At 38.2% G+C, this 27,160-nt stretch overlaps 1 protein-coding gene across 2 annotated transcripts in view; it reads right to left on the minus strand.

Annotated features, from left to right (window-relative positions):
* Positions 1-4,773: 4,773 nt before the first annotated feature.
* tab2 (TGF-beta activated kinase 1 (MAP3K7) binding protein 2) overlaps positions 4,774-27,160 on the minus strand; it is a 45,112-nt gene continuing 22,725 nt past the window's right edge. Inside the window, exons 2-8 of one of the 2 annotated variants that reach the window (XM_082147911.1) lie at positions 21,077-21,250; positions 15,648-17,235; positions 14,539-14,699; positions 11,748-11,841; positions 10,246-10,344; positions 9,910-10,023; positions 4,774-6,748 (exon numbers count right to left, since the gene is read on the minus strand). In XM_082147911.1, the coding sequence (XP_082004037.1) occupies positions 6,612-6,748; positions 9,910-10,023; positions 10,246-10,344; positions 11,748-11,841; positions 14,539-14,699; positions 15,648-17,235; positions 21,077-21,178 (2,295 nt within the window). In that variant the 5' untranslated portion in view covers positions 21,179-21,250 and the 3' untranslated portion in view covers positions 4,774-6,611. The remainder of the gene's footprint in view (positions 6,749-9,909; positions 10,024-10,245; positions 10,345-11,747; positions 11,842-14,538; positions 14,700-15,647; positions 17,236-21,076; positions 21,251-27,160) is intronic. The other variant, XM_082147912.1, reaches the window with a different exon arrangement.

A 27,160-nucleotide genomic window follows, 5' to 3' on the forward strand; every position in this document is an offset into this window, starting at 1 on the left:
GCCTGTAAATGCGTAATGTACTGGCTTTATAAAGTACAAAGTAACCAGGAGATCATACACGAAATGGCCTTTATCGGAGATTGATAGAATATTCCATAGTCCATAGACCATTGTTAGTGGTAATCGCCTTGGTTAGCTTAGCTAACACAATGTGATCAACAGTCTGAATATGTTTCCTTGGAGGATGAGGGTTCGTAGACCAAATGGATGGAATTGCACTCGGAGAGACATTTTTAAAACTCCGGCGAGATCCACGATGAACATATTTACGGCGTGGTATGAAAGCAATATCCTGATTTGGGTACAAAGCAGACTGAGGCTCGTAGTAATACACGCGTAGCTGCAACAGTTCTCTAAAAAGACAAAAGTGTAATTTATCAGCTGAGGTCAGTTCAGTGTAGATTCAGTTTCAAATCCTGTGTAAAGTTCATCAAATATGGAAAGTGTTCAGTTCAGCTATAAAGCAGCTCTAAAGAACACAGTTTAGTTCTCATGACTAATCAACTACAGGTTTTTGCTCACACGTAATAATCTAAAGGTAAGATGTTGGCCCCAGCTACTTTATCTTTGAAGCCATTTGTGAACAAATTAAATAAAAAATAAATAAAAAAATCCTCAGGAAGGTCATTTATTCTGTAAGCTGCATTGAAAGTTCCATGCAATGTCTCTTTCATGTTAAAAGTAACTGTTGAATACAGTATTAATTGCAAGCAATACATTGTCTAGGGATGAAAGTACCTAGAAAGTCCACTAGATGGCATTGTTGTGAACAAATAATAATAATAAAAAAGTTTTCATTACCTGAAATAGACCTCTATTTTAAACTTTATCTCTCAAATGCAAGTGACTATAATTGTAAATAAACACAAAATGTGAACACACATGCAAAACACTGAAATACAGACAAGATACATACTCTCTCACATTCATTAGTTGTTTCTCTCTTAAACTTGCAAACACTCACTGCATTAACTTTGTTAATGAAATTAAAATGGGAGGCCTTTTGAATTTGTCTTTATTCCCTGATTTATAATTATAATAAAAAAATATAATTTAAAAAAATATATATATAATTTCCCTGTTTTTCTTTTTTTTAAAACATTGTGTTTCTCCTCATTGTTTGTATCATTTGTATCATTTGCATATTTATAAACATTTATATAATTTGCTGCAGTTGTATATTTGTAATCAGTGTTGGGAAGGTCACTTTGGAAATGTAACAGGTTACAAGTTACCCTATTTAAAATATAATAAGTAGTGTAACTATTTCAATTACTTGAAGTAATGTAACTGATTACTTTTCTAAATTTCTAATTAATGTTTTCAACTGTTAATCATTTTCAAACATTTAAACTAGGCAGGGTTAACCTTGTACTCAACAGTAGTACTCAACACTGATATATTAAAGTGGTGGTATAATGCCCTTTTCACAAGATGTAAAATAAGTCTCTGATGTCCCCAGAGTGTGTATGTGAAGTTTTAACTCAAAATACCCCATAGATATTTTTATATAGCATGTTAAAATTGTACATTTTTAGGGAGAGCAAAAACACACCGTTTTGTGTCTGTTCCTTTAAATGCAAATGAGCTGCTGCTCCCGGCACAGGGGGCGGAGCCTCAACAGTTTGCACTAACATAGAAAGACATGCACTGACAATTTCAAAAACTTTTAGCCTTTTATGTTCAAACCGGAGTCAGACAAAGATAGAGAGACTCAAGAAGAAGTGACAACATGTAGAGCAACAGGACATTTCTGAATGGTTAGTTGGTGAATTTGTGTAGCTTATGTGTAGTTATCTTCTAGTCATTAGCATATTCTGTCATGATAATCTATAAATCGCGTTCCCGGGAGCGGGTTTATGTAAATTTTAGGGAAGCTCGTGTAGTTCCAGCCGTTTGTTGTAGTCCTTAAAAAACGATTTCTGTAAAAGCAAATATCTCCCTTTGCTTTGAACTTTGAGCGTCGTAACTTTGCAGATGTTGTTTATGCTCAAACAGCAACATTACACACTAACTAAAGTTAGAAAAGTGAAATCATAATCAACCGTTAATAGAAGTGTGGCTGGTAAAGACGTGTTTAGCTAGCAAGCAGACCATCTAATTTGTTATGAATGGATTAACACAGTTAAATAAACTACAGGACATGCACTCAGCAATACAGAGCTAATATGTCTTGAATAAAAATAAGTAGCCTGGTGTGGCAGACGGGAGTAAGCAATGCCTTTCCTACTTTATTCAATGACTGCTTACTAAGTTACATCCCTGCAGATGCTTCCTCAGGTTCGACATTGAAACCTTTGATGTTGAAAGCATTTTAATAATTCGCAAACATATTTTGCACTGAACTGTTATATTTGCGCCCTTTTCTGATTTCTGGGTGAAATACATTTTTAATTTCCAGCACTGGAACGCATTTTTATCACTCACTCACCAGGGTGGCAGATCTCAGGCAGGTCTCAAGCCTAAAGCTTTCAGCAGCAATGTGGATTGATGTAATTGGCAGACGTGATGTGCTGCGAATTCAAACAAGAGAACCAATCAAAAGCATCAGAATAGCAATGCTTTACTAAACAGCCTTTAAATGGCAGGAGGCGTCGTGCACATCAAAAACAGGCAAAGCAAAAAAAAGATATATTATTCAACATATCCTAGCTTTTTACAGAAAATATTCAGATGTAACCACCTTTGTAATTGTTAACATTTAAGTAACTAATTTAATTTGATTGAAGAATGGTATCAAAGAGCACATAATAATTAGTGTAACAGAATGGTTAAAATGGAATAATAATGGTCTAATAATTAGAATCATAAAAAAATGTTTTGTTTTTTTGGGGAGAGACAATCACATCCTCGAAAACCCCAAATCAACAGATGATCCATTAAACTTCTGCATACTCTACCTATTCCATTTAAAAAGTTTCTATATGCATTTGTCTCCTTCCCCGAATTGTAATTTATGTCCGCAGAGAGCAACTGGTACATATGTTTTTACAAATCTGGAAATGCCCTGCACTGTTTCCTTTCTGGTCTCAGCTTGCTCAGCTACCATATCATTCCTGTTAGATCAGGATGTTTTCATGGTTAGGATGCAAGGTTTCTTTCAGTATGCAGTGAAAAGTGTTTCTGTACTGCTGTAAGTACAGAAGCATGTGTGATAGAAATATTTTATGTAATGTGTATTTTCAACATTAAATGTACAGAGAAACACAGACTAAGGATGCTCGGGTCAAAGGCCATATATACTTAACCAAAAAGTACTTCACACAGTAGAGCTAACAGTCATGTGACTAGCTCAGATCATTACAAACCCATCACCAGAACACACCACAGTGAAGAAGACTTGAGTGACAGTGGTTTTTACTCAACTGTATGATATAAATGAACATGTATCTTTCTATTCAGGAGACTCACTTGGTTGTTGTGGCCAGTGCTCTCCCGGATCCCTCTTCCTTGTCGTACTCCTCGTCCCCCTCTTACTCTCTTATTGTCCTCCATTTTTGTCCAAACCAAGAAAGCCATCCTAAAGCCTATAAATAGTGCTCAAGCTCTGATTTCTAAGTGAACAAACTAGCTATTAGTGTTTTCACACATGAACATTGGGTGTAGGTCATCGGTAAATGAGTGTGCCATTTTGAATGGCAGTGTTTTCTAAATGAAACACAAGAGCTGTTAGTTTTGAGTGATGTGTCTAATGTAGAGAACTGTTTGTTTTTCAATTGCAAACTGAGTGTAAAGCGTATAATGTGGCTGTAGTTTTGCAGACTTGGTGAGATTAGGTACATGGGTGAATGTTTTCACTGAGTGAGCCTCAAGCTCCACTTTTAGTGTGTAAGCAATTTAAAAAAAAAACTGTAATGCGTCTCTCCACCAGGAGTAGCCCCGTCTGATTGGTCATGGCGGCGGTGTTGCAATCTGTAGAGATATTCTTAATGTTACTCAGAAAACAGGACTTTACTTGAAGTGTTGACTTTAGGTAAACACTTCTGTGTTCGCTCTGATAAACACCTCTGTTTTCTGACGACTGCATAGTATTTTTTCTGACTCTGATTTATAAGCTGCCTCACTCCCCATAGCATAAATGAGGCCGTTTACTTGAACTTTTCCGTCCTCTATCAAGCTTAGTAGCTGTCCAGAATCACTGCAGTCTCCGTCTCCAATCCATCGACTCCATCAGCTTATCAAAGGAAAAACTCAAAGGCGGATTAAACTTTGCCATTGTCCGTCACTTATGAGCCCATGTAAAATAACAGAGTACGATAAACAATATCGTATCATATGACATAAACATACCCTACATTTTTGACAATTTTCACAAAACTTTCATGGCCCCAAGAATATTTTGTTGTATGAATTTGTGAACATGCAATATGAAAAGAAAGAACAAAGCCTCTGTTTTAAAAAAAAAAAAAAAAAAAATCTAGCTTTGTGGATGTAAAAAAAACAAAACAAATTTAAGTTTCAGAAAAATAAAATAAAATAATAGTTTCATCATTTTGAACAAAATTGCTTTTTTTGTCAAAGTCCGGATGGGATTCAGAATGATGACCAAAAAGCTTCAGTAGTTTACCTCTTCATGGGTCGACCTTTCGTTTAGTAACATTAGGTAGTTTTGATTTATATGCCGTTTAATGTTTGATGATCACGTTAGATTACATGTGAGTAAGCAATGCTTCTATATACATACCTACCATATAACAGTGAAAACATGGATTGACGGAAAATCTTGTCAATGGCGGGGAAAGAGTTAAATAAACGTAAGATAAAAAGAATAACTCCAGCAAAGCAGACAAAGTTTATTTTTGTTTTAATTTTTTTCCTTTTTTATTTTTTATTTTATTTCGTTTTTTTTATTTTTTTTACAAATAACTTATCTATTACAAAGACAGTTTTCCCAGCTAAGATCAAAAACATTGGATTATCCAAATCATTTTTCCTCCCCCTTTTCTTTTAAAATCCATAAACATTGACAGACAGATCTGATTATTTCTTTGGGGTTTTTCCAAAAGTTAGTGAAACTACCACAGAAAGAAATGTTTTTTTAGAGCCAAAAATGAGTCTCATCTCCGAAACAAAAGCGTATAGAATGAATAAAATGTTCTCCACAGCAAAGTTATTTTTAGCCTGGATACCAGAAACCAGCATTTTGGAAATTGTGTATTCATTTGTTTCATAAATAACGACCTCATTCAACTTTTCAATGCACGACTTATGCATTAATAAGCACTCTTGTAAAGAACGAATGGCAAAGCATTCATTTTCTGAAATAAACTTTAGGTCAATCAACTAAATAAAGTTACAAAACATTTCCAAGGACCTGTTTCAACTCTGTAACATCTGCAAGCGAAAGGCACTGTGCACATGATCCGTAACCGAGAACCATGTGAAGACTGAAGGCACATAGTGACGTATGGAGCTACACTCAGGGACACGATGATCTGCGCTTCCTGTGCTTTGGCACTTTATAAAACCTGAGCCATAAAGGCTTAGCGGTGTGTATTAAAAAGCCCTTGTGAATCCTCATCCACTGTTAGGAGGGCACCCATACACTACGGGACAAAGTCTTGTCTCTCAAACCCACATTACTGAACATAATCTGGAAAGCGTTATCAATGCATATAGCAACGAAACATTCCTTTCTTGGCACAAAGGTATAAATTCTCCTAATAGTAAACCTACATTCCAGTTGTCACATAGGAAAGCACGTGTTATCCGAGGGCTTTATGGATTTCCTGTGAAGTCCTTTGACCGCTCTGGGGTCAAGTACCTTATTAATAAAATCTAGATCTTTCTCAGTTTTGCTGCGTCTGCAGCTCGTACACTGGAGAGAGTGCTTGACAAAGAGCATTGTTTTTGTCGTTTACTGTCGCACATTTTTTTAGCATCCCTTTAAGTTCTCACAAAAGCTCACGATGGGAAACCATTCTCGTATGAGAAACAAACAAAAAAAACAACACCACATAGAAATAAATGAAGTCTATAAAGCTATACTTACAAGGAAATACATGTGAAATCTTGAGAAAGAAAAATAGGCATCGAAAAAGCTCATTCTAAAACTATGTACAGTAAAATCTGTGTGGCGGGGACATCCTCTGTAAACTGTACATCTAAAGCATGCAATTTTTTTTCTTTTTTTCTCACATTTTATTTACCAAACAAAAAGAAATTGCGAGTTTAGCAGATTCCACTCATGATCCTTTTGGGAACGGCATTCATATAAAGCAGTCAAAGACACTGTTCCCATGAAAGAAAAGGCACACTGGCATCCGTAGCCACACATGTAAACCGTGTGGATGTAACAAACGTGTTAATATCACTGAAGCCTCTTCATGGATCAAGCGGGGTGTGAAGTTTCCCTTGATCTCCCACGCGACACACAAAACTCCCTCTCGACACAGAAGCACACATTTTTGTACAGAGAACAAAAGCGCTGTAAACATCATCCAGTCTTCAGTGGACATCACAAGACAGACAGACACACAATGACACTGTGGGGGGAAAGAGGAAGCTTTATAGAGATCCTCCAACAGGCGTGTCCATGATCTCCTGGAGGAGGCGAAACGGTGGCCGTCGACACGTTTGTGTGTGTGTGTTGCATGTACTGTGTGTGTGGCTCAGAAATGCCGTGGAAATTCACACTCTTCACAGCGGTTGAGGGCGGGGTGGTTGAGGAAGGTGCAGGCAGTACAGCTCCACTGAACTCCATCATCCTCCTCAGGCTCTGACATCACCCTCACATTCCTAATGCTCTCTGGAAGAAAACACATCACAATCGTTATCAACGCCTGTGTTCAAGTTCACTTTATTTATTTTTTACATTTTTACATTTACATTTACATTTATTCATTTAGCTGACGCTTTTATCCAGAGCGACTTACAATTGCTATATATGTCAGAGGTCGCACGCCTCTGGAGCAACTAGGGGTTAAGTGTCTTGCTCAGGGACACATTGGTGTCTCACAGTGGATTCGAACCCGGGTCTCTCACACCAAAGGCATGTGTCTTATCCATTGCGCCTCGATTCTGATTTATATAGCATATTTACACCAAAGACCAAACTGCTTTACAGAACAACCAGATCAATAATAAGAAAATCATACCTGCATAACAACATATAAAACACAAATAAAACCAGTAGGGCTGGGTAAAAAATATCGATTTCTCGATTTTAATCGATTCTCATTTTTACGAACCGATATCGATTCTTAAATCCCAAGAAGCGATTAGTCATCCTGTGTTCAGTTGATGAATGAACGTAACATTTGCCGCGTTTCCACTGTCGGGCCAGGGCCGGGCCGTGCTGGTGCGTGCCAGGGCCAGTCGCGTTTCCACTGTCACTTCCGGGGCTTGATCGGGGCTTACTCGGGGCCAGCGGCCAGGATTTCTGGCCCGTCGAATACCTTGGGCCAGAGCGGGCCAGAGCGGGCTAGAGGAGTGGTTACGAACAGAAGGGAGGCGGGAGGCGGCAGCGCCGGATGATTCTGTCAGCATTAAAGACTTTTAAAATAATTTAACTCGCGTTCATGTTTGAATGCCTTGTGTTTGTGATGCAAAAGACTATGCGCGCTAACCATTACCATGGTAAACATAGTAAACGCTTGAAGATACGCATAGTAAAAAAAAAACATACGCTTGAAGAAATCAGACCAATCATAAAGGCTATCACAATCATGTTTTTATTTTATCTGTCAGTAGCCTCCGTCTCGTCTCTTTATACCGGACTATCATAAAATAAAGCAACTTTTTTTTCGGGAGCTTCCTCTGTTTCTCTGACTGAAAATATCTGTATGGGAGTCGAGAGAGTGCTAAAGCTCCTCAGGTCGTATTTTTGGTGGCATATATTTGTAGAAATTATCATTCTTTCTAAATGTGATGTAAATATGTCCTGTAACTACCAGATAAACAGAAACAGACGCGACTGAAGAAGTAAGTGTGTCCTTTTTCTTTTGTGAAATAGACCTAATGGTAATTTATTTCTGAGTGACTAATGTGCAATTTTGACATAAATTAATTCATTATGATCAATGCATCACTTTTTATTGTAAACCTGTGGTAAAACATCGATGCTTGGGTTTTAAATATTCAAGTAAACAACAAAAATGCCAGCAAACGGCCGCTTTTATCATGTTTGTTTTCAACGCTGTTTCCAGTGATTTCTGATTAGTTTTCTGATAAAACTTCCATTTGTTGGTGAATGGGTTAGTGTGACGTTGTTCCAGAGAGGCGTGTTACGGGCGTGTTTTAGTGAAGCGCTGTGGAGCCTCTGGCACGACAGTGGAAACGCAGGCCTGGTGCTATTAGCCCGAGGCTATCAGCCCGGCACGGCCCGTTTAAAGCCCTGGCCCGGCCCTGGCCCGACAGTGGAAACGCGGCTATTGTAGCGCTGCATCCCATCCAATAAATCGCATTATACCATGGTCTGGGTGAATACTCGATTCTGATTGGCTGCAGGGTGTCCATTAAAAAGTGATAGAGGACACCTAGTAAAGGAGTTCTGGTGAAACTGACTGTTTACCGTTCGAAATTAATAAATAAATGCGCTGGCTACATCAGCTGTGAGTAACCATAGCAACAGGCAGTCATCAGCTGTGAGTAACCATAGCAACAGGCAGTCAAAGTATCCGTTTACAATTTATTGTATCAAAACAAAACTGAAGGGTTCTACGAGCTGAGCGGACTATAAATATCTCCGAAACCAAGTTATTGTTTGTAAAAACTTTAGATTTCGATTGTAAAACTAATTAAAATGTAAACTAATGTTTTAAAAATGTGTTATTTGGCAAGTGATCATGGTATAAGCGGGTTAATGCCCTTCGAGGTGTCCATTGTCAGGTATTAATGGACTTCGGAGGAGGCAACCGTCCGACGCGCGCCGTCGTCCATTAATACCTGACAATGGACACCTCGTCAGGCATTAACCCTTACATAATCTCTGTGCTTTGTTACTATTGATATGAAACAAAGTCTCAGATTTCAAATTATGTCCATTTTCTTACGAAATTCAAAAACATTTGTCACTGTGGCGTGAGATCGCTCTGGCTCAGCTCTAGAGAAGCACATGATCTTCTCTTCCGCCTTAATAACACCAGTTACCGCGCAAAATAAACATGAATGAGCGTCTGAAAGTGTGTTAAACGATAGAGTACAGCTTATCGAAGTCCGTATCATGTGACATGGAATCGTCCAATCAGTGTTTCAACCGTGGAAAGACGTCAGTAAATCAGCTTGTAAACAATGTCATGTGACGTCACATTTACCTCAGAAAAACCATATCAAGTCAGTGGCCATAAACTCGTTAGTCAGCAAGAAAAATTAACTCTAGAGAGGAGCATTCTGCTAAATATATGCACCATATTACATATTCATTATAATTTTTAATGTTCTTCAATTTTTAATGCATGTTTGAATAAATCTGACAGGTTTTTATGACAGCCACCATTTAAATGTTTACATTTCATATAACTTTATTATTATAAAAATAAGTGTAATTTAAGTGTTTGTATACAAATCAGTACATTTTTACCTTCAATATTTTAGTAGGCTAATGAAGCCTATAGGCTACCACTGACTCCCATAGTTTACAGCATTAGTTAAGAGATTTGTTTTCCTTTGCCATGTATTGCACCTGATATCCAAAATAATCAATATTGAATCGAATCGGAATCGAAATGCAAGCTTGTGAATCAAAATCGAATTGAATTGTGAAATTTGTGTCAATACCCAGCCCTAAAAAGCAGCAAAGCTAAGAGCAACCTTAAAACCGGAGTAGCAAAACGGTATCAGACTTGAATATAAAATAGTAAAACAGAAGAAGCAGAACAGTTTCAGACTCAACTATAGAAAGGAAAAACAGGAGTGACAAAACAGTATCAGACTCTAAATATGCGGAGACCGAGAGAGACAGAGACCCACCCATGGATACAGCCATAGAAGGTGGAACAGGAGGTAGAGACGGATCTCGCTTTAACTTGGAGCTGACGTTTATTTTGCGCCCTCTCCTGTCTAGAGAACCTGTGAGATCTACACCTGATCGGCACCACGACAGATCGGGAACAGAGAAATAAAGACAGAGAAAGAAACTGAGGATGAGAATGGAATGAAGATGCAGTAAAAACAACTTTAAATAAAATCTTTCAAGGGTTCGTTGACAGAAAAATAAGATACAACATCAAAAAAGAGAAGAAGCAGCAAAAGTGTGGCAAGATCGTATTATAAAGTGCAGAACAGTGAAGTGTTTTAAATACTGACCTGGTTTTGTAGGACCTTTAAGCGGTTTAGGAGCTACAGGACCCAAGAATCCAAGGTTGTCATAAAAATTGTGAATTGCAATGGGATTAAAGTCTGGTCCTAAAAATCAGAAGAACAAGCCGTCAAAAACACATGGGACCAATAAGAGAAGCTGCAATACTTTAGGGAGATAATACATAAAAAAAATGGAGTCATCCATCTTGATTTTCTTCTCATAATGCACACCACACACAACAGGCAAAAAGATTATAAAATACAAAATGAAGCTCCTGAATGTGTTCCTGAATGTCATCCACAATGATTTAAGTTCAAACTAGTAAAGAGAAACAACAGACACTGAAGTTAACGTCATTTTTCGGTTCGGTCCAACTCAAACCATTACTGTGATGTGTACTTCTGTACAAGTCTGTGAGATTTACATTAGTCTTATTTTTGGAACGGATGTTCATATGAAACGTAATTAAATATACATAAATATCTGAATAAATCAATGATAATTAAATCATATATATTTTTTAAAACTACATATTATCGGTATTTGGAACTCATTGATAGGCTACTAAAAACATTAAGTCATATAACTTAAATGATGATAGATTAAATGATAGTCTGTCATTGGTTCTCTTTTTTTTATATATATAAAAGCTTTGAAAGGGTAAAAAAATAAAGCATGTAAAAAAATCTAACAATTTTTTAAAAGCATAAAACATTAAAAACTGCCAGAATAAAATAAATAAACATTGCTACTTTAATGTAGCTTAATAATCCCAATAATCTGTTTATTTATATCAACAGCAGTAATGTTAACAATAGGCAACATTAAAATATCCAAAATCTGATGTTTTCAAATGGAAAACATAAATAAGACGAGAACCCATCAACCTCACATAAATATAAGCATTCGTTTCAAACTACAGTTTTAAAGGGTTTATGTGTTGTTTAATAGGCTAATGAGTGAAGAGAATGGAGTATGCATACACTGCCAGCAAATTAAACAACGAATACATCACAATTACCGAGTCCATCTCATCTCACATGTTATTAGAATTATTATTAATGTTTTTGTCAGTTTAGATGATTAAATGCCTGCTGGCAGAGAGCTGCTTTACTTACTGTATGCGTTTACACAGAACTTCTCTCACAGAGATCATTGATTCTACATAACTGACATTATTTAGATGTTTAGTACAAAAAGATTATATAGTAAATGTTAATATAATTTAAGGAGTTTTAAATGAGCGGATCATGTTAAAAGCTGCATACGGCGGCCGTGCTGGAGCATCTGAGCATCAGCCCGGGGAGTGAACGAGACTATGAATACGACTAGTGTAGTGTTCAAGACGCTACGCTTCTGAACAATACTGATATTTGAGTTATTCTGTAATTTATCAACTTAAAAGTAATTGGCCTTCTGAATTTTTTAAAAATCGTTTGTCTGGATCCCCGTAATGCCACACCAGGACATATCCTGAAAAGCTGCGGAAAACTAGCATGGTACTCACCTCGTGTCTGAAGGAGGTCAATCTCTTTGGTTAAACAATCAATATCGATCTGTAGAAGCCTATTCTTACACCTCAGCTGTTGCATCTCCTCAATCTGAAAATAAAGAAATAAAAAAAAAACATAAGTGGAAGTGTTCAAAAGTGCATTGTGTTGATCTATTATAAAATACAAAACTACATACAAAATGAATGGTCTACCACTCGTTTGTAACTGTGCATTAAGTCCGCCATGGCATTAAGCTCATATTGGCTCGACATGATGTAACAATTATTTTTTAGGCCAAACTAATGAGACAGACCCACTTATAAACCGTAAAAGCATCTCTATGACTCAAGTGTGCTAAAGACTTCAAGCTCTGATGCAACATACATAGAATATTTACACTTTTCAGCGTATTTGAAAACAATCATTCTCCAATTTAGTAAAGAATCATAATTATAATCAGTGTTGTCACAGCAAATGTTAGCACACCTAATGTAGAGTTCAGCGTGTTAGCGAAGGCTGTTGCGATAAACCCCAGTGTTGTAATACAGCGATACTGACAAGCCAAATGAAGAGCAACCGCCGCAACACTGATGTTCACTTCTGCTCATAAGGCTGTGCTCTTCTTGTTTAACACTTCATGCATGTGTATTGAATGTCAAATAAGTTGATAATGATAAAAAGAGTGAAGAATGTTTGTTTTTTCACCAACTTGCTCTTTTTTTACTTAATTAAGACTGTCTACAATTGTGATTTGTACAGAAGCTCAGTGGATTTGCACTAGGGCTGGGTATTGACACAAATTTCACAATTCGACTCGATTTCGATTCACAAGTTAGCAATTCGACTCGATTTCGATTCGATTCAATATTGATTATTTTGGATATCAGGTGCAATACATGGCAAAGGAAAACAAATCTCTTAACTAATGCTGTAAACTATGGGAGTCAGTGGTAGCCTATAGGCTTCATTAGCCTACTATAATATTGAAGGTAAAAATTAACTGATTTGTATACAAACACTTAAATTACACTTATTTATTTTTATAATAATAAAGTTATATGAAAAATAAACATTTAAATGGTGGCTGTCACAAAAACCTGCCAGATTTATTCAAACATGCATTAAAAATTGAAGAACATTAAACATTATAATGAATATGTAATATGGGGCATATATTTAGCAAAATGCTCCTTTTTTAGTTAATTTTTCTAGCTGACTGACGAGTTTATGGCCACTGACTGGATATGGTTTTTCTGAGGTAAATGTGACGTTACATGACATTGTTTATTAACGTCTTTCCACGGTTGAAACACTGATTGGGCAATTCCATGTCACATGATACGGACTTCGATAAGTTGAACTCTATCTTTTAACACACTTTCAGATGCTCATTCATGTTTATTTCACGCTGTAACTGGTGTTATTAAGGCGGAAGAGAAGATCATGTGCGCAAGAAAATGGACGTAATTTTAAATCTGAGACTTTGTTTCATATCAATAGTAACAAAGCACAAAGATTATTGTGATGTATTGGATGGGATGCGCGCTACAATGTTACATTCATTCATCAACTGAAAACAGGATGACTTATCGATTCTTGGGATCTAAGAATCGATATCGGTTCGTAAAAATGAGAATCGATTAAAATCGAGAAATCTATATTTTTTACCCAGCCCTAATTTGCACTAAACAAGCCTAAACAGACGATTAACTGCGTCAGTCCTTCTTTAGGTCAAGTCATATGTTTGTGAAAAAAAATACACTTGCCAAGCCCAAAGAGGAAAGCAAAATCTTTGTCATAGCATCCTGCCAACATGTAAGGGCATCATGGCATCCGTAGTCGTAATTGCGATTACAAATTCGATTGATTGTGCAGCCCTAGTTTCAGTTGTTCTTGGTCGGTTCTCGTTTATGCATCGTGTGGTTTGCGTTATTCTCCTGTGCGTTCATTCAGAGTGTTTGGATTATTAATAAAGCCTGTTTTGGAATCTCCTTTGTCTTCGTGGCTGCTGACCACATCGTAACATTTATTTGTATGGCAATCATGGGCATCAGTTTGGTTTGAGATGTGCTGGGGTACAGAGACACATTCTTTTTTTTTCTCTTTTGCACAGGTCATGTTTTGAAAGACAATGTCCTGTAGCTTACTAATGTAAATAAAAATGTATACAAAAATGTGATGATGTCCGACTCGTTTTATGAAGAAGAAAACCTTAAGTTTTCAAAAAGCATTAGACATATGACCCACTATTCTGCTTCATAAGTACCATGTTGACAATATGACATGACGTGGTTTAATGTCCTTAAACAATGATTACCAAATTTCTCTCTCATATTGCTCCTCATAACCACTGAAAACGGTAAAAAAAAATCGGACCAAAAGTCAAATTATTATGGACGTAATCTGACATTAAGCGTTTCTGCTTCATTAGAGCCTACTGTAAGGAAAAAGCTTAACGTGGTTTAATGTACCTAAACAACGATCAATTATCCCCAAATATCTCTCTCATATTGCTCCTCATAACCACTGAAAATTGTCAAAAAATCTAACCCAAAGTCCAATTATTATTATTTAAAAAATGGTGGGTACAAAATGACTCATGACGAAATCTGGTGTGTACCGTACCCACCGAAATCGACGCCTATGATGGCAATAAAACATAAATAAAAAAAAATGAATAAAGAAAATTGGCAATAATACAGCATATCGCGATACTGAGCCACTCAAAATCAGTGAAAGAGAAAATCCTTCACCGTGACAGCCCTAGTTAGAGATTAAGAGAAATGAAGAGGTACATTAACGTACAGACGGTATCTGACAGACTGAGTTGGAGCGCTGCAGTCGTCTCCTTGTGAGGTCATTTTCCATCTCGTTGACTTCCTCTTTCAGCTTCTCCAGCTTTCTCTTCTTCAGCTCTAACTCATGCCACAACCTCTCCATGCGTGCCCTCTGATGCACTAGCAAAGCTGTAAATACACACAAGTAATCATCAGATACATGCAAACTTTCATGTACAAAACTGATCACATTTGATTAACTATTAAGAGTCTATGAAGTGATAAAACAGCATTCAAACCCCATTAAGCATTCAGCTTCTTTCCATAATGTGAAATATTCGAATTTGAGTAAACAAAATATTTGACAAGTTAGGCAGGCCTTGAGAATCAGAAACTGACTGGACTGTAAAATAAGGTGGTGAATGAGTTTGTGGTGGATTGTGGATGGTTACCCTTCTCCTTCACACACTTTCGAGAAAGCTTTTGACCACAAGATGGACATTTTATACTATATTTACTAATATCAATATTGATATTAAAAGGTAAAAAGAATGGTATTGAATACTCCTTTTAAACTTGTAACCACTTTAAACATTTAATGTATGTATAAAAGTACCATGTAAAAGCAAATGTATTTTGGTGCCAATTAATTATGCAGAAAATATGAATCATGATTGTATTTCAAAATACAACAGAACTATTGACATTAATATGTAATCCTGTACTGGACAATAAAGAATATACATTTCTTCAGAAACACAGGCCAAACACACATGCACCTCATTATATAATCTTGTCAATAAAGCAATTGGGCTTATAGGCTGGACAAGTGTCGTCCATGGCACTGGCCTTTTACTAGCACATAACTATTTTTACTTGGGCTTATTTTTATTGGCAAAAGATCTGCTAACACTTTATTCTGATGATCCCCAACAGACATCAGTAACTTTGCAACTATATGTCTGCTTATTCTACCCACCCTAACCTAACCGTCTACTAATACTCTAATGAAAGTTAGTTGACATGTAGTTGCAAAGTTACTGTTAGTTAGTAGAAAGTCTAAAGTGGACTCAAAATAAAGCACTTTAAAAGAACGACACAGTTCATTACCAGAACCAATACAAGAGATGAACGTACCTTGTGTGTATGCAGCGTCGTCTGCACCCATGCTGAGTCTGCGAGGCTCTGAGCTTTTGTCCCGGTGAGGTGAAAGTGGGTCAGACTGGTACAGGGGATCCGGCTCCGCGTAATGGTGATCGCCAGGTAGACTGAGCAGGTTAGTTGGTTCAAACGTTGGCGATACCACTCCAGGAGACACAGCTGGTGGTTTATTGGGGGAGACAGTGATTTTAAAGGTGTATTTGGTGTTGGGCTGCGTTACCACCACACGAGGAGACGTGGCAGTGCCTCCAGCTGCCACAGAGGGACGAGATTTGGGTGGGTGGTGGTGTATATATGCAGGTCCCATGCTCACCTGGCTTCCTAAAGCCCGCAGACCAGCAGAACCCTGAAGCGCTGGATTGGCCGAGATATAGACTGTAGGCGGGTTTCTTCCCCCTCCGTCGTCGGCTGATGTGTTTGCAGAAATATAGAACTTGGGCTGCGAGCGAGGGGTGTTGGGAACAATGGCGCATTCGTCAGATGATGGGGTGTTAGCAGCAGTGGGTGGGGACGCAGAGATATACACCGTGGGCTGGCTGCGACTCAGCCCAGATCCTCCGATTGAGATGGGGGCAGAGGGACCCGTGCTGGCAGCCAGAGAAGACGACGAGGGACAGGACGAAGATGTGGAGCTACAGGTGGCTCGTGGGGAAGAACCCGAGCGCAGGAGCGTAGCGGTGGCCGTGCTCGAACCACCAGCCCCCCTCTGTGGAGACTCCAACTTTATCTCAATCTGATTCTTCCGAGGCCCAGTTGAGATGTTCTGGATGTTATACTGGCTAAAGGAGGCAGCAGACGAGCATGAGGAAGGTGAAGGTGACGAAGAGGAAGCCTGCGACGCCACGGCCGAGGGGATGGAGGGGGCTTGGGTGTTGGTGGGTGAACTGATAGGCATGTATACGTGTGAGGTTTGATGCTGGCTGCCGCTCCATGAACTCTGGGAAGCTGCAGGATGAGTGATCTGATAGATCTGCTGGGTAGGCTGGGAGGTGGGACTGTACTGCGCTCGCCCTTGTACCTGTCGCGTCGAGCCTGGCTGGGTCACGTACGGGCGAATGTAGATGGAGTTTGGACTGTTCAGACCCGACTGAGGCCCTCCATGTATGTGCAGGGAGGTAGGTGTATTTCGGCCGGTGTTGGGTGCAAGCGTCACTGTGATCGGGTTGAAGCGCGGGGTTGGCGGTGGTCCGTGACCTTTGCCCCCAACCTGGTATAGGCCAAGGTGCTGAGGAGGCTGCGGCTTACGAGTGGACTCCATGGCAGCGAATGCACTGAGGCTTGTGGGCGTGTGTGAAGGCACAGATGGCGTTTCAGGCTGGTAGAACTCAGAGAGGGGAGACAGCACGTTTAAAGGCCCATCGCTCACACTGGGGGTGAGAGTCCTACTTCCATTCATCCTTACTACATCTCGCTGCACTGCACCATGGGTATTCTGAGAGACGCCGAGGTTGAGTTGGGTCATGTGATTGCGAAGATCTGTCAAACTCTGGCTGCCTTCACTATACAAAAAACCAGGACTCACCTTGGCCAGGAATTTGCAACATGCAGCCAAATCGTTTTTATTCTGAGGAAAGAAGAGCGAGACAAATCTGTCAGCTTCAGATACGTCTGGGGTAGAAGCTACATTTAAAGATATACCCCTGGGGTAAGATGCCCCACCCCTTAGATTTGGTAGCGACAGACCCCAGTGGCATTTTGTTGCTGTTCATTTTATCATTTCATTTAATAATTAGTATAATTCATGAGGATAATAATTCCAAGAATTACATTTCAAACATCATTACTCATTGTTCATCATACTCCACAGGTCAACTGAATGACATCAGTCAGTGAGGTTTGTATATATACTGCAGTCCAGATGACAGATGCCTCTGTAGAGCATTTGGAAGAGAAAACACCTGAGACTGTTTTTCTATATTTGGAAAAATTTTCGTGTCTGTGCCACCAAAATTTTGTTAGCGGTGGCGCCACAACGTTGCCCAACATCATCATGTTGTGCTTCACGGACCGTTTATCAGTTTGAGTCTATGGTTTGGACCAATGTGAGCCGATCTTGATCAAGCGACACTGTTACTACACAGCGCTAAGCGATCCCGTAAAGAAAGCATTTGAATTCGCCAGTGAAGTAATAACATCGCTGCGAGATCTAGTGAAAGCATTCAAATTTCTCCGTTATGAAGGGATCAAACAGCGCTGACGTGGAAACCAGGAGAAACATTGTGCCATGAATGAAGTAGTTATAGGCTTTAAGTCCACAAATCAGCAACATTCACCATGGCTTTACTGTAGTGACACTCACTGTAACCATGGACGTTTGGCAGGAATAGTAAAATGCTTTCAAGTACGTCACACATCTTTTTCCAGCACTTCAAAACTCAAATATTATCATATTTAAATGTTACAGTATTTTTAATGTGATGACTAAAACATTATTTGTTCATCCTTCAAAGATTACCCCCCCATTTACAAAACTAAAAGTTTCAAGATGTAGGAAAACTCTAAAATATTTTTTCTTTTAATAAATAATTGTATATATAAAAAAAAAATATATAAAAAAAAAAAATCAAGGGAATTTCTCTGGCATTTCTTTCTTTTTGCTGTTTTGAAATTGTACCGAACTGTGACACCACTGTGTCGCATCGAACCGAACCGTGTATTTTGTGAACCGTTACACCCCTACTTATTACAGTTGTTATGTTTCATTTTTGTTTTTGACTGCTAAAACTAATATAATTTGTTGTTTGCCTTAATAATTTTGGGAAAAAAACAGTGGTCCAATTGTATATTTGTAAGTATTGGCTAAAAGGCGTTTACTGTACATTCAGTTAATCATTAATAACTAGCTTATTTATCACATGAATGTGGATCCTTCAATGGCTAATAGGGTTGGGTATCGGTTTTTTTATATATATTTTTTTTTATACCGGTGCCAAATCGACACTTTTAAAATGGTACCGGTGCCTAAACGGTGCCTGAACCGATACTTTTAAAAAAAGAACTTCAAAACGATGGTGAATGATATTAAAAAACTGTTTTTTTATTGAAAAAATGTAAATAAAAAAATTCTTAAAATTGAATATTAAAATTTTAAAGTATATTTAAATATAAACGTCACAATAAATGCCGTGATGCGAAACCCCTCGTGGAAGAACAACGCCGTCATGTTTACAACTGTGACAATGAGCTCTTATCAGGATCAACTGAATGGTTCGCGGCTCTATTGCTGCAGTAAACTTGCACAACGTTCTTGAATGATTAATTTATCAGATGTATATGTATCTACACTAAACATGACGCGGAACCAAAATAACTGTGATTGGTTGTGTTACATGTCAGTCGGTCTTTGGCTTATATTTTTATTCTTAAATACATAAGTGAATGTGTTTTGTCATTTAAGAAACCTTTATAATGATCATTCATGTTAGTTGATCTATAACGCACAATGTTAGTAGGCTAAGCACCGCAGTTTTGAAAGGATTGTTATTGCCGCTTCCATAGACATCATCAGTGTGTATTTTACAAACTATAAATGTTGTTTTGATAATAATTATGTGTATTTGAATGTCTGAACCCTAAAATAAAGCTTATGTGGTTGAAAACCCAGAATAGTTGTGATAGGCTAAATAACAGCGCTGAGAGCATCTGTCTCTGCAGCGCCAGCCAATGCAGATTTCAATTTAGAAGTTGATGATCACGTGATCTGAAAGTTCTAATCACAAAGGGGGTAACTAGCGATCACATGCGGTGATGATGCTTGCGTCCCTTTCGGAGAACCGGCAGCTGAGGCATTTAAGTGGCACTGAAACGAGGCACCGAAATCTGCGTTTTGATTCGGTCCGGTTACATACCGGTTCCATATTGGTACCGGGTTTCGGAACCCAACCCTAATGGCTAATATGTCCTAACTATATGTTAAGTAAGTTAATCATTAATTACAAGTATGTCCGTGCTTAACTAATGCATAATTCTGGACCCTTAAAATAAAGTGTTACCAAAGTGTCTGCTCAAAAAAAAAAACTACAATGCAAATGTAGTGTGAGATTTGATTTTATTCACCAGGAACAGGCTAGACTGTTGAAAGCCGTCTCTACATGACAGGTGGTTTGAAGGGAGGGGCTGTAAAATAACAGGGGTTAGTGACATCAGCGTAGAGTTGTGTCTGTATAACATTGTATTGTATTATACCTATAATACAGGTATTGTATTAAGACAATAAACAGTGTCACTTTTGATTTCATATTAACTTGTGACAATTTATGCTGGGTCGAGACGAATTTCAAAAGGATGTTCAAAGTACTCAGGCTTACAGAAACACATTTGATAATAACCCTTGTATAATTCGCTCACAGGACATGGATGGGGAAGTGGAGCATGTCTAAAGGTCCTTTCACACTGGAAGCGATTTTGACGCACGAATAATTCGCGTGAGGGTTTTATGTTGTGATCAGCTGTGTGTGTAATGAGTGCTTCCACACCGAACGCGGATGCGCTGCGGCGAAAAAGCAACTTATTTTTTCCTCTTCGATGACGATTTTTTTTTACTTTTGCGCCGACAAAAAAGGCTTCAGCCAATCACATACTACAAGGACAACGATTTGAAAGACAATGTGTGGCGTAATATTGCCAACCAACTCGGTTATCACGACTGTTGAGTATGTTGTGTGATAGTTCTAGTCGTTGTATAGTCCTGTGCTGTGTAGGCTAGCAGGCTAAACTACATCTGGGAGAGAAAGCTAACACTATTATCGTCAAAGATAGAGACAGAGACCGTGTTTACTCTGAACATGTAACAAGATGTAGCGAGACTATTTAGGGCTGCTTTTAGTATACTATACATTATCTACAGTTTCTAGTCAAATGATTTTAACTTGATACTTCGTGTGTTACATGTAATGTGTATTGACATTACAAAACTCACTGTGTTTAGTTGAAGACGCAAAAAAACTGTGGAAAAGCCTCAGGGACGCACGCCTGTGTGAGGAAGAGGAGAGAGGAAAAGGAAACTAAGAGTGGACATTAGCATACTCCCCTTCAGACTCTCTGTTCTGTAAGATTGGCTGCACCCAAAACCTTCTTTTCTGTCTTTTAAAGAAAATGAAAAGCTCGTCTTCACTGGATGATGATGATGATGAAGTGTCCATGTTTTCTCAGCTGTCGGCACGAAAGTTTTGGGATGTTGAAGCTATGAACCTCACAGACGTCGCATATTCGCGTCGCGGCTGATGTGAATGGTTTTGACGCGAACTTTTTCGTTTCGCTTATTCGTTACGCGTCCGGTGTGAAAGGGCCTTAAGAAAGTATTCTTTATTCTTAATAATGTTTCGTGAATCCGACCCCTGATTTTATAATAACCCTTGTATAATTCGCTCACAGGACATGGATGGGGAAGAGCATGTCTAGCTCACCTGTAGGACACACTCAGACACCACGTCCTCTGGTACTTCTGGAAACTTTTGCCGCAGGTGGTGCAGAACCTGGTTGTCAATCTGCTGGTTTCCCTGTGCCATTCGTCTACTGCCAAAACAGAACGGACTTGACCTCAGCACGCACGCGTCGCTCACCCACTATCTTAGCATCTTCTGCAATTAAAGAGAGAAGACACATATGCATATTAGTGAGACTGACTAACCAAATAAAAACTGGAAAATTTGCGACAGATGTAGTCCAATATATACACTACCGTTCAAAAGTAAATAAATGCTGTTCTTTTGAACTTTCTATTCATCAAAGAATTTTGGAAAAAAAAATGTACACAACTGTCTTCAACATTGATAATAATAATGAATGTTTTTTGAGCATCAACTCATCATATCAGAATGATTTCTGAAGGATCATGTGACACTGAAGACTGGAGTAATGATGCTGAAAATTCAGCTTTGATCACAGGAATAAATTACAGTTTAAAATATATTAAAAAAGAAAACACAATATTTCACAATATTACTTTTTTTTATTGTTTTTTATCAAATAAATGCAGCCTTGGTGAGCAGAAGAGACTTCTTTTAAAAACATTAAAAAAATCTTACTGACCCCAAACTTTTGAACGGTAGTGTATATATACACTTTAGAAAAATTGGATCAACGACAGCCACTAATATCTTACTGTGCTGATTTAGCCAGTTTTCCCAATACTTTACACATTCAAAATGTTACAGATAACAAATTTCTTTTTCTGAGCAATCTCTTGGAATGATCAGAATTAGGCATTTATGAGTGCAATGCTGTACAACAATACAACTAATCTTACTGTTATGGTCAAATGTTCCAGCATTTATAACGATCAAAATATTCTAAGGACACAGATTACAAATACAATCATTAAAGGAGTAGTTTAGTCTTTAGTCATCTAAATGTACTGGGATTACAAACCTTACCTACACAACACAGTTTGTGGAACAAGAAATGCCAGTTCTGTACCTGTGAAGGTAACATAATTAACACTGGCAACCTTCCCAAAGAGATTATACTCAACTGGAGGTTTACAGATCATCCAAACTAGCAGAAACTGCCTGAGAACAGAATGCAGAAACTACCGAGAGACTACAACTCTGGACTACAACAAACAGTGTGTTACAACAAAGCCAACTTCAGGAAGAATTTAAGAGAACTAAATGAAGAACTAGCCTATTACTGAATGAATGCAGGACAATGTATTAAAAAGGCCAAACTATATTGCAAGGCTAGAAAATAGGCCTATATGGTTACAGTGACAAAGTTTGAAACATCAGTGCTGGTTGTGGAGTAGGCTGGGTTCAAAACACACAAGAGCTGGCAATCTCACTAGCTGACTTGAAACAAGTAGATCTTGGTCATGTGACGTCTCCTGACTGCGTCGAAATATCGCCCTCTCCTGTCAGATGTGTGTCACACTCACCAAAGCTCCAGTCAAACGGGGGTTTGATCCAAGTATGTAAAAACAAATCAGAGCATATTTCCATAGGAATATACACATGATTACTGCTGAAAACTACTGAAAGAAAGCCCCTTACGACACTTTACGCAGTATCGATCACAATATTAAAATACACATTTAACATATTGCAAGGAAACTGTATTTTTATCGGGACGGTGCACATTAATGAACAATCTTACACTTCTGTACAGACTGTAAATGAGCCAGATTATAGCATAAATGCTCATTTTCCTCTGTATTCCCGAGGCAGGAAGACTACAACACAAAAAGATAATATGACAATATACAACACAAAAGGATATGACATGATGTAATCCATTATAAAGCTGTAAAATACTGTTGTCAATGCAAACAATGAGGAACTTCTCTTTTTAGTTGGTCAAATCTCATGTTTGGATAGCGTTTCATCATACTGAACTCTCTTTTGGTGACTATACAGTATATTATTATTACTCAATGCAAACATATTTTAGAATCGAATAGGGATGCACCAACATTTCAGCTACCAACATTTTTGGCCAAAGTCAGTGACCAAAACAGACGTTTAATTAGCGCTTCTCCGATGGCACGCTTTGACTGTTCAGTGTCTATTCCGTGCACATGAGCTGCATCAGGTAAATATATCAGCTGTGTGGAAAGCTCCGGATTGACAACATTAGTTTCTCCATTTTAAATCAGTAATGATATGGTTTCCTAAATCTATATATTTTTTTTTGGTCTGTTTTCTTTTAATGCACTTTGTTACTTTTAATATGAAGCAAAGTTTTTTCAACTTCACAATTCTGCCGATTTTATTATGAAATTCAAACAATAGACGTTGTTTTTCCGCTCTTTAATACGGCGTGACAGATATAGGCTAGACAATGTCACTAAACATTATAAGAAAGCTATTCAATGATCATATAAACTCATTAGCTACTATGTGCAGCCCTAATTTAAATACGTCATTTTGGTGATAAAAGAGGAGTTTTAAGGGATACAATTATTGACTACAGGGGGACTTTAATAAATGATCTAAAAAAAACTAAAACAAAGTACTTTAGATTCAATCAGCGTCACATGTTCCTCAAATGTTTTTATAAATCACACAGAATAGGATAAAAATCAATAAATGCATTAAATTGCACAAAAAAAAAAAACGTAAAGGGCGTAAAACATCAGTTAGTTTTAATCCTCGAGTCTGATTGGCTGAGCAAGAGTAGCTGATATAACAGCACTGCTGCTTTGCACTGTTTATCACTCCGCTGGTGTGTGTTAGCACACTCCCTTCAAGTTAACCAGAGATTAAAAGGGAAACCCACAGCAGTCAAGTGATGAGAAGGATCTCCAGCTCTGTTTATGGCAAACCGATTTAGTTGCAGCGCTGGATGTGACATAGGCCAATGCCTTTTATTGTTTTCCCAGTTTGCTAGTTCCTTATCTGTTCTTTAGCAAGGTACAGTATTATTCTGTTTGCACGGCACTTTAAATTTGGATAAGGTTGTCTAAAAAAAAAAACATCCTTAAATGCTATAACACATATTGTCCTGAAGATGGCAGCATAGTTCACACTTTGTTACTAATAATACACCCATTCATTTCAAAATACACAGATTAGTGCTACCTTATTACATACTTTAAGCCTAACTCTCGCCAAAATGCAACCTAGGGTCTTTTTGTTAATCTACCCGAGGCGAACTTTCATTTAAAGCATAATTAGGATGGAAACGCCACTTTTAAGTTTGACCGTATTTTCATTTTTTGGTCAAATTGCCTTGTGAATGGGAGAGCTTGGGGAACTTCTATGATAGCATCAAAAATCGCTTTTTTTAAAAGACTAAGGCGGCTCGACACAACATGAAACTGTGCTGAAGTATCACCAGAGGCTCTACACATGAACTCCAGCGCTGAGAACATTGTTTGTGTACACAGAGTTTACTCTCTCTCTCTGTGTCCGCCGGCATTTAGACAGTCAAAACTAGTCGATCTCCGAATGTGAATGAACTGACCCTGTATTTTAGTATTGCTTCTTATATGAGGATCCTTTTTCAAATACAAGGTCAATATTGATTTTCACTAACGACAAAACAACAAATTATCCGTGAATTTATATGTAACTAAGCTTTAGGAGCTCTCCATCTTTACTCTCTTCCCTGTTACGTTGCATTCGGAGATCGACTATTTTTGACTGTCAAATTGCCGGTGGACACACAGTGAGTAGTTCAAATTTTTTCTTATTAGTAAACTGTGTTCACAAACAATGTTTGTCCGCCCACAAAGTTACTTGCGTTTCGCGTTTGATACTTGCGTTTCAGATGGTTAAAATAGGGCCCCTGGACTGTAAATGCAAGCTAACAGACCTGACACTGTGTAATGTGTATGTGCTGCTTTGTCCATTTTCCTACAAATTTTTCACTTGATCTCTTTTTACTTAAAAACATGTGAAGTCTACATTCTGTTTAAATGTATTATTTACTTGTAATCATATGGAGGAAAGATGTAAAGAAAAAGCCACTGACACAGAACACAGTTAGCTCTCTTCAGAGACACACACATATAAAGCCGCTCCTCAAAAACAACAGCAAAAAAACTCAGATCTGCACAAATCACGTAAATGGCATTTTAATGTCAGAATGGCAAATTGTCGAAAAGCAGTGAGTTTGTAGCTATGATTAGCCTACAGGAGTAACAGAATATAATTACATGATTTACCCATGATTACCATGATCTACATATGTATGACACTATAGAACAGTGGTCTTGACTATTTTTTAATGAGAGCCACACTGATAGGACAACGTCCGTAGGAGAGCCATTTTACCGCCAAGTATCAAAAGTTACATCCAGTCATAAATACCATGTCTGCTTACCAATCTGTCACCCCTGAACATTCAATAGGCCTATGCATGGGAAAAAAGCATTCTTTATGATTTACCAGTCAAATTTGTAACTGAGACAAGATGATTTCCCTTTATGACAAAAAAAAAAGCAGGATTTCCAGAATATATTCATTCCGGAATGACCTTAAGTTATTTTTTTCTACATTAGCCCATCATGTATCATCAAACCATCCAAGAGCACATTCACGTTAAGAGCTGTAAAGACTCCGCAGACACTGGATGTGTTTAAATGCACAACTTTCGTTTCAGTCAGACTGAATTCATTCCGCTTGATGAATCTGAATGTATTGTAGTTTACATGAACGCTTAACGTGATCGGGTTGATGTGCACGTTTAGGCTATATGTGTCACATGCTTCAATTCGGAATACATTTTTTGACATGCCGCACACTGCACGAACATACAGTTTCCTGCTGTTTGCGCTTAATAACCATTCTCTTACATTGGTTCTTTATTTGTATTAAACACCACACTTAATATTTATCCATTTCTGGTCATAACTTGGAGACTATGAACATATGAACCGATGTGCCGTGCTGTTTGTATCCATCACGCAGTAAAAATGCCCCTCTCCGCACCCAAACCCTGTCGTCTGTGGATGAGAACCTGAAACAAGGACTGGTGGGACATTGTCCTGCTTCACTTCACAGACGCAGTGAAAGGAGAGTTAAAGAATAACAGGACACTTACTCATATGACACTATTCATTTACACAGCTCGTTCAGCACATCACGCGTCATTTACTGCCATGCAAGCCACAAATTAAAGCTTGGCGAGCCGCGCGATGAGTAACACTACTAGAGAAGAACTGTAGAGAAGCACTGTCAGAGCATTTACATGTTTTCCCACTTCTCACTAATGTTACTGTTGTTAACGTACATCTGCACCTCAACTCAAACTCAGTGCTTCACTTTCAGACATGTGCATGAGACAAAATAAATAATATTGTTAGTGACAGCACTTCAGCTTCTGTCGGCGCCTCTTCCCCGGTGCTGGTGCCACTGCTCTCATCTGTTTCATACTTCCTGAAACACTGAGAGCACTCTTTATTTGTTTATTTATTCTGATTTATTTAGGCGTATTATTGCTTGTAATTTGTTTCTTTGTTATGATTGTATTACTGACTCTGTTTATTTGTCTTCAATAAGCTTGCTTAGAGAGTGATGCAGAATATTAGCTCATGCACCCAATTGATAACGTCTATTAAAAAATCTATGATTAGCCTCCTATGCAGTTGTGAAAGTAGTGTTTTCTGTGGCGCTTCCACCATTTCACACCGTTTAAACACCCAAACTAATTTCAGCTATTAGCCCAGAGACTATTTCACTGCCTTAGTTATTGTATACATCTGTTGTGCAATCTGTTTTGGAAAAAGAAAGAGGGAGGACACAAATTAAAAAACAAGAGAGAGAGAAAAAAATGTAAATTCACTGGTTGCTCAATAGGAAATATTCTGTTTTCTACCCCGAGGCTAAAGAGGCCATTTTAGAGTTGCAAAACACAAGCAATGCAATTTTTATATAGTGCTTCTAATGCTTGGTTGTTTGAGATACACAGAGAACATCCACTCATCGCCCTCGGCAAAGCCACAGCTCAACGAAACGAGCCGCTGCCTTAACAAGACTCCGGCGGAGAGCCGTCTGCCACACCCACACACTGAACGAACAACACAACAAGACTGAACAAAACAGATAAGC

This window comes from Leuciscus leuciscus (genome assembly GCF_965113295.1).
Source record: "Leuciscus leuciscus genome assembly, chromosome: 19".
NCBI classification, from domain to species: Eukaryota; Metazoa; Chordata; class Actinopteri; order Cypriniformes; family Leuciscidae; genus Leuciscus; species Leuciscus leuciscus.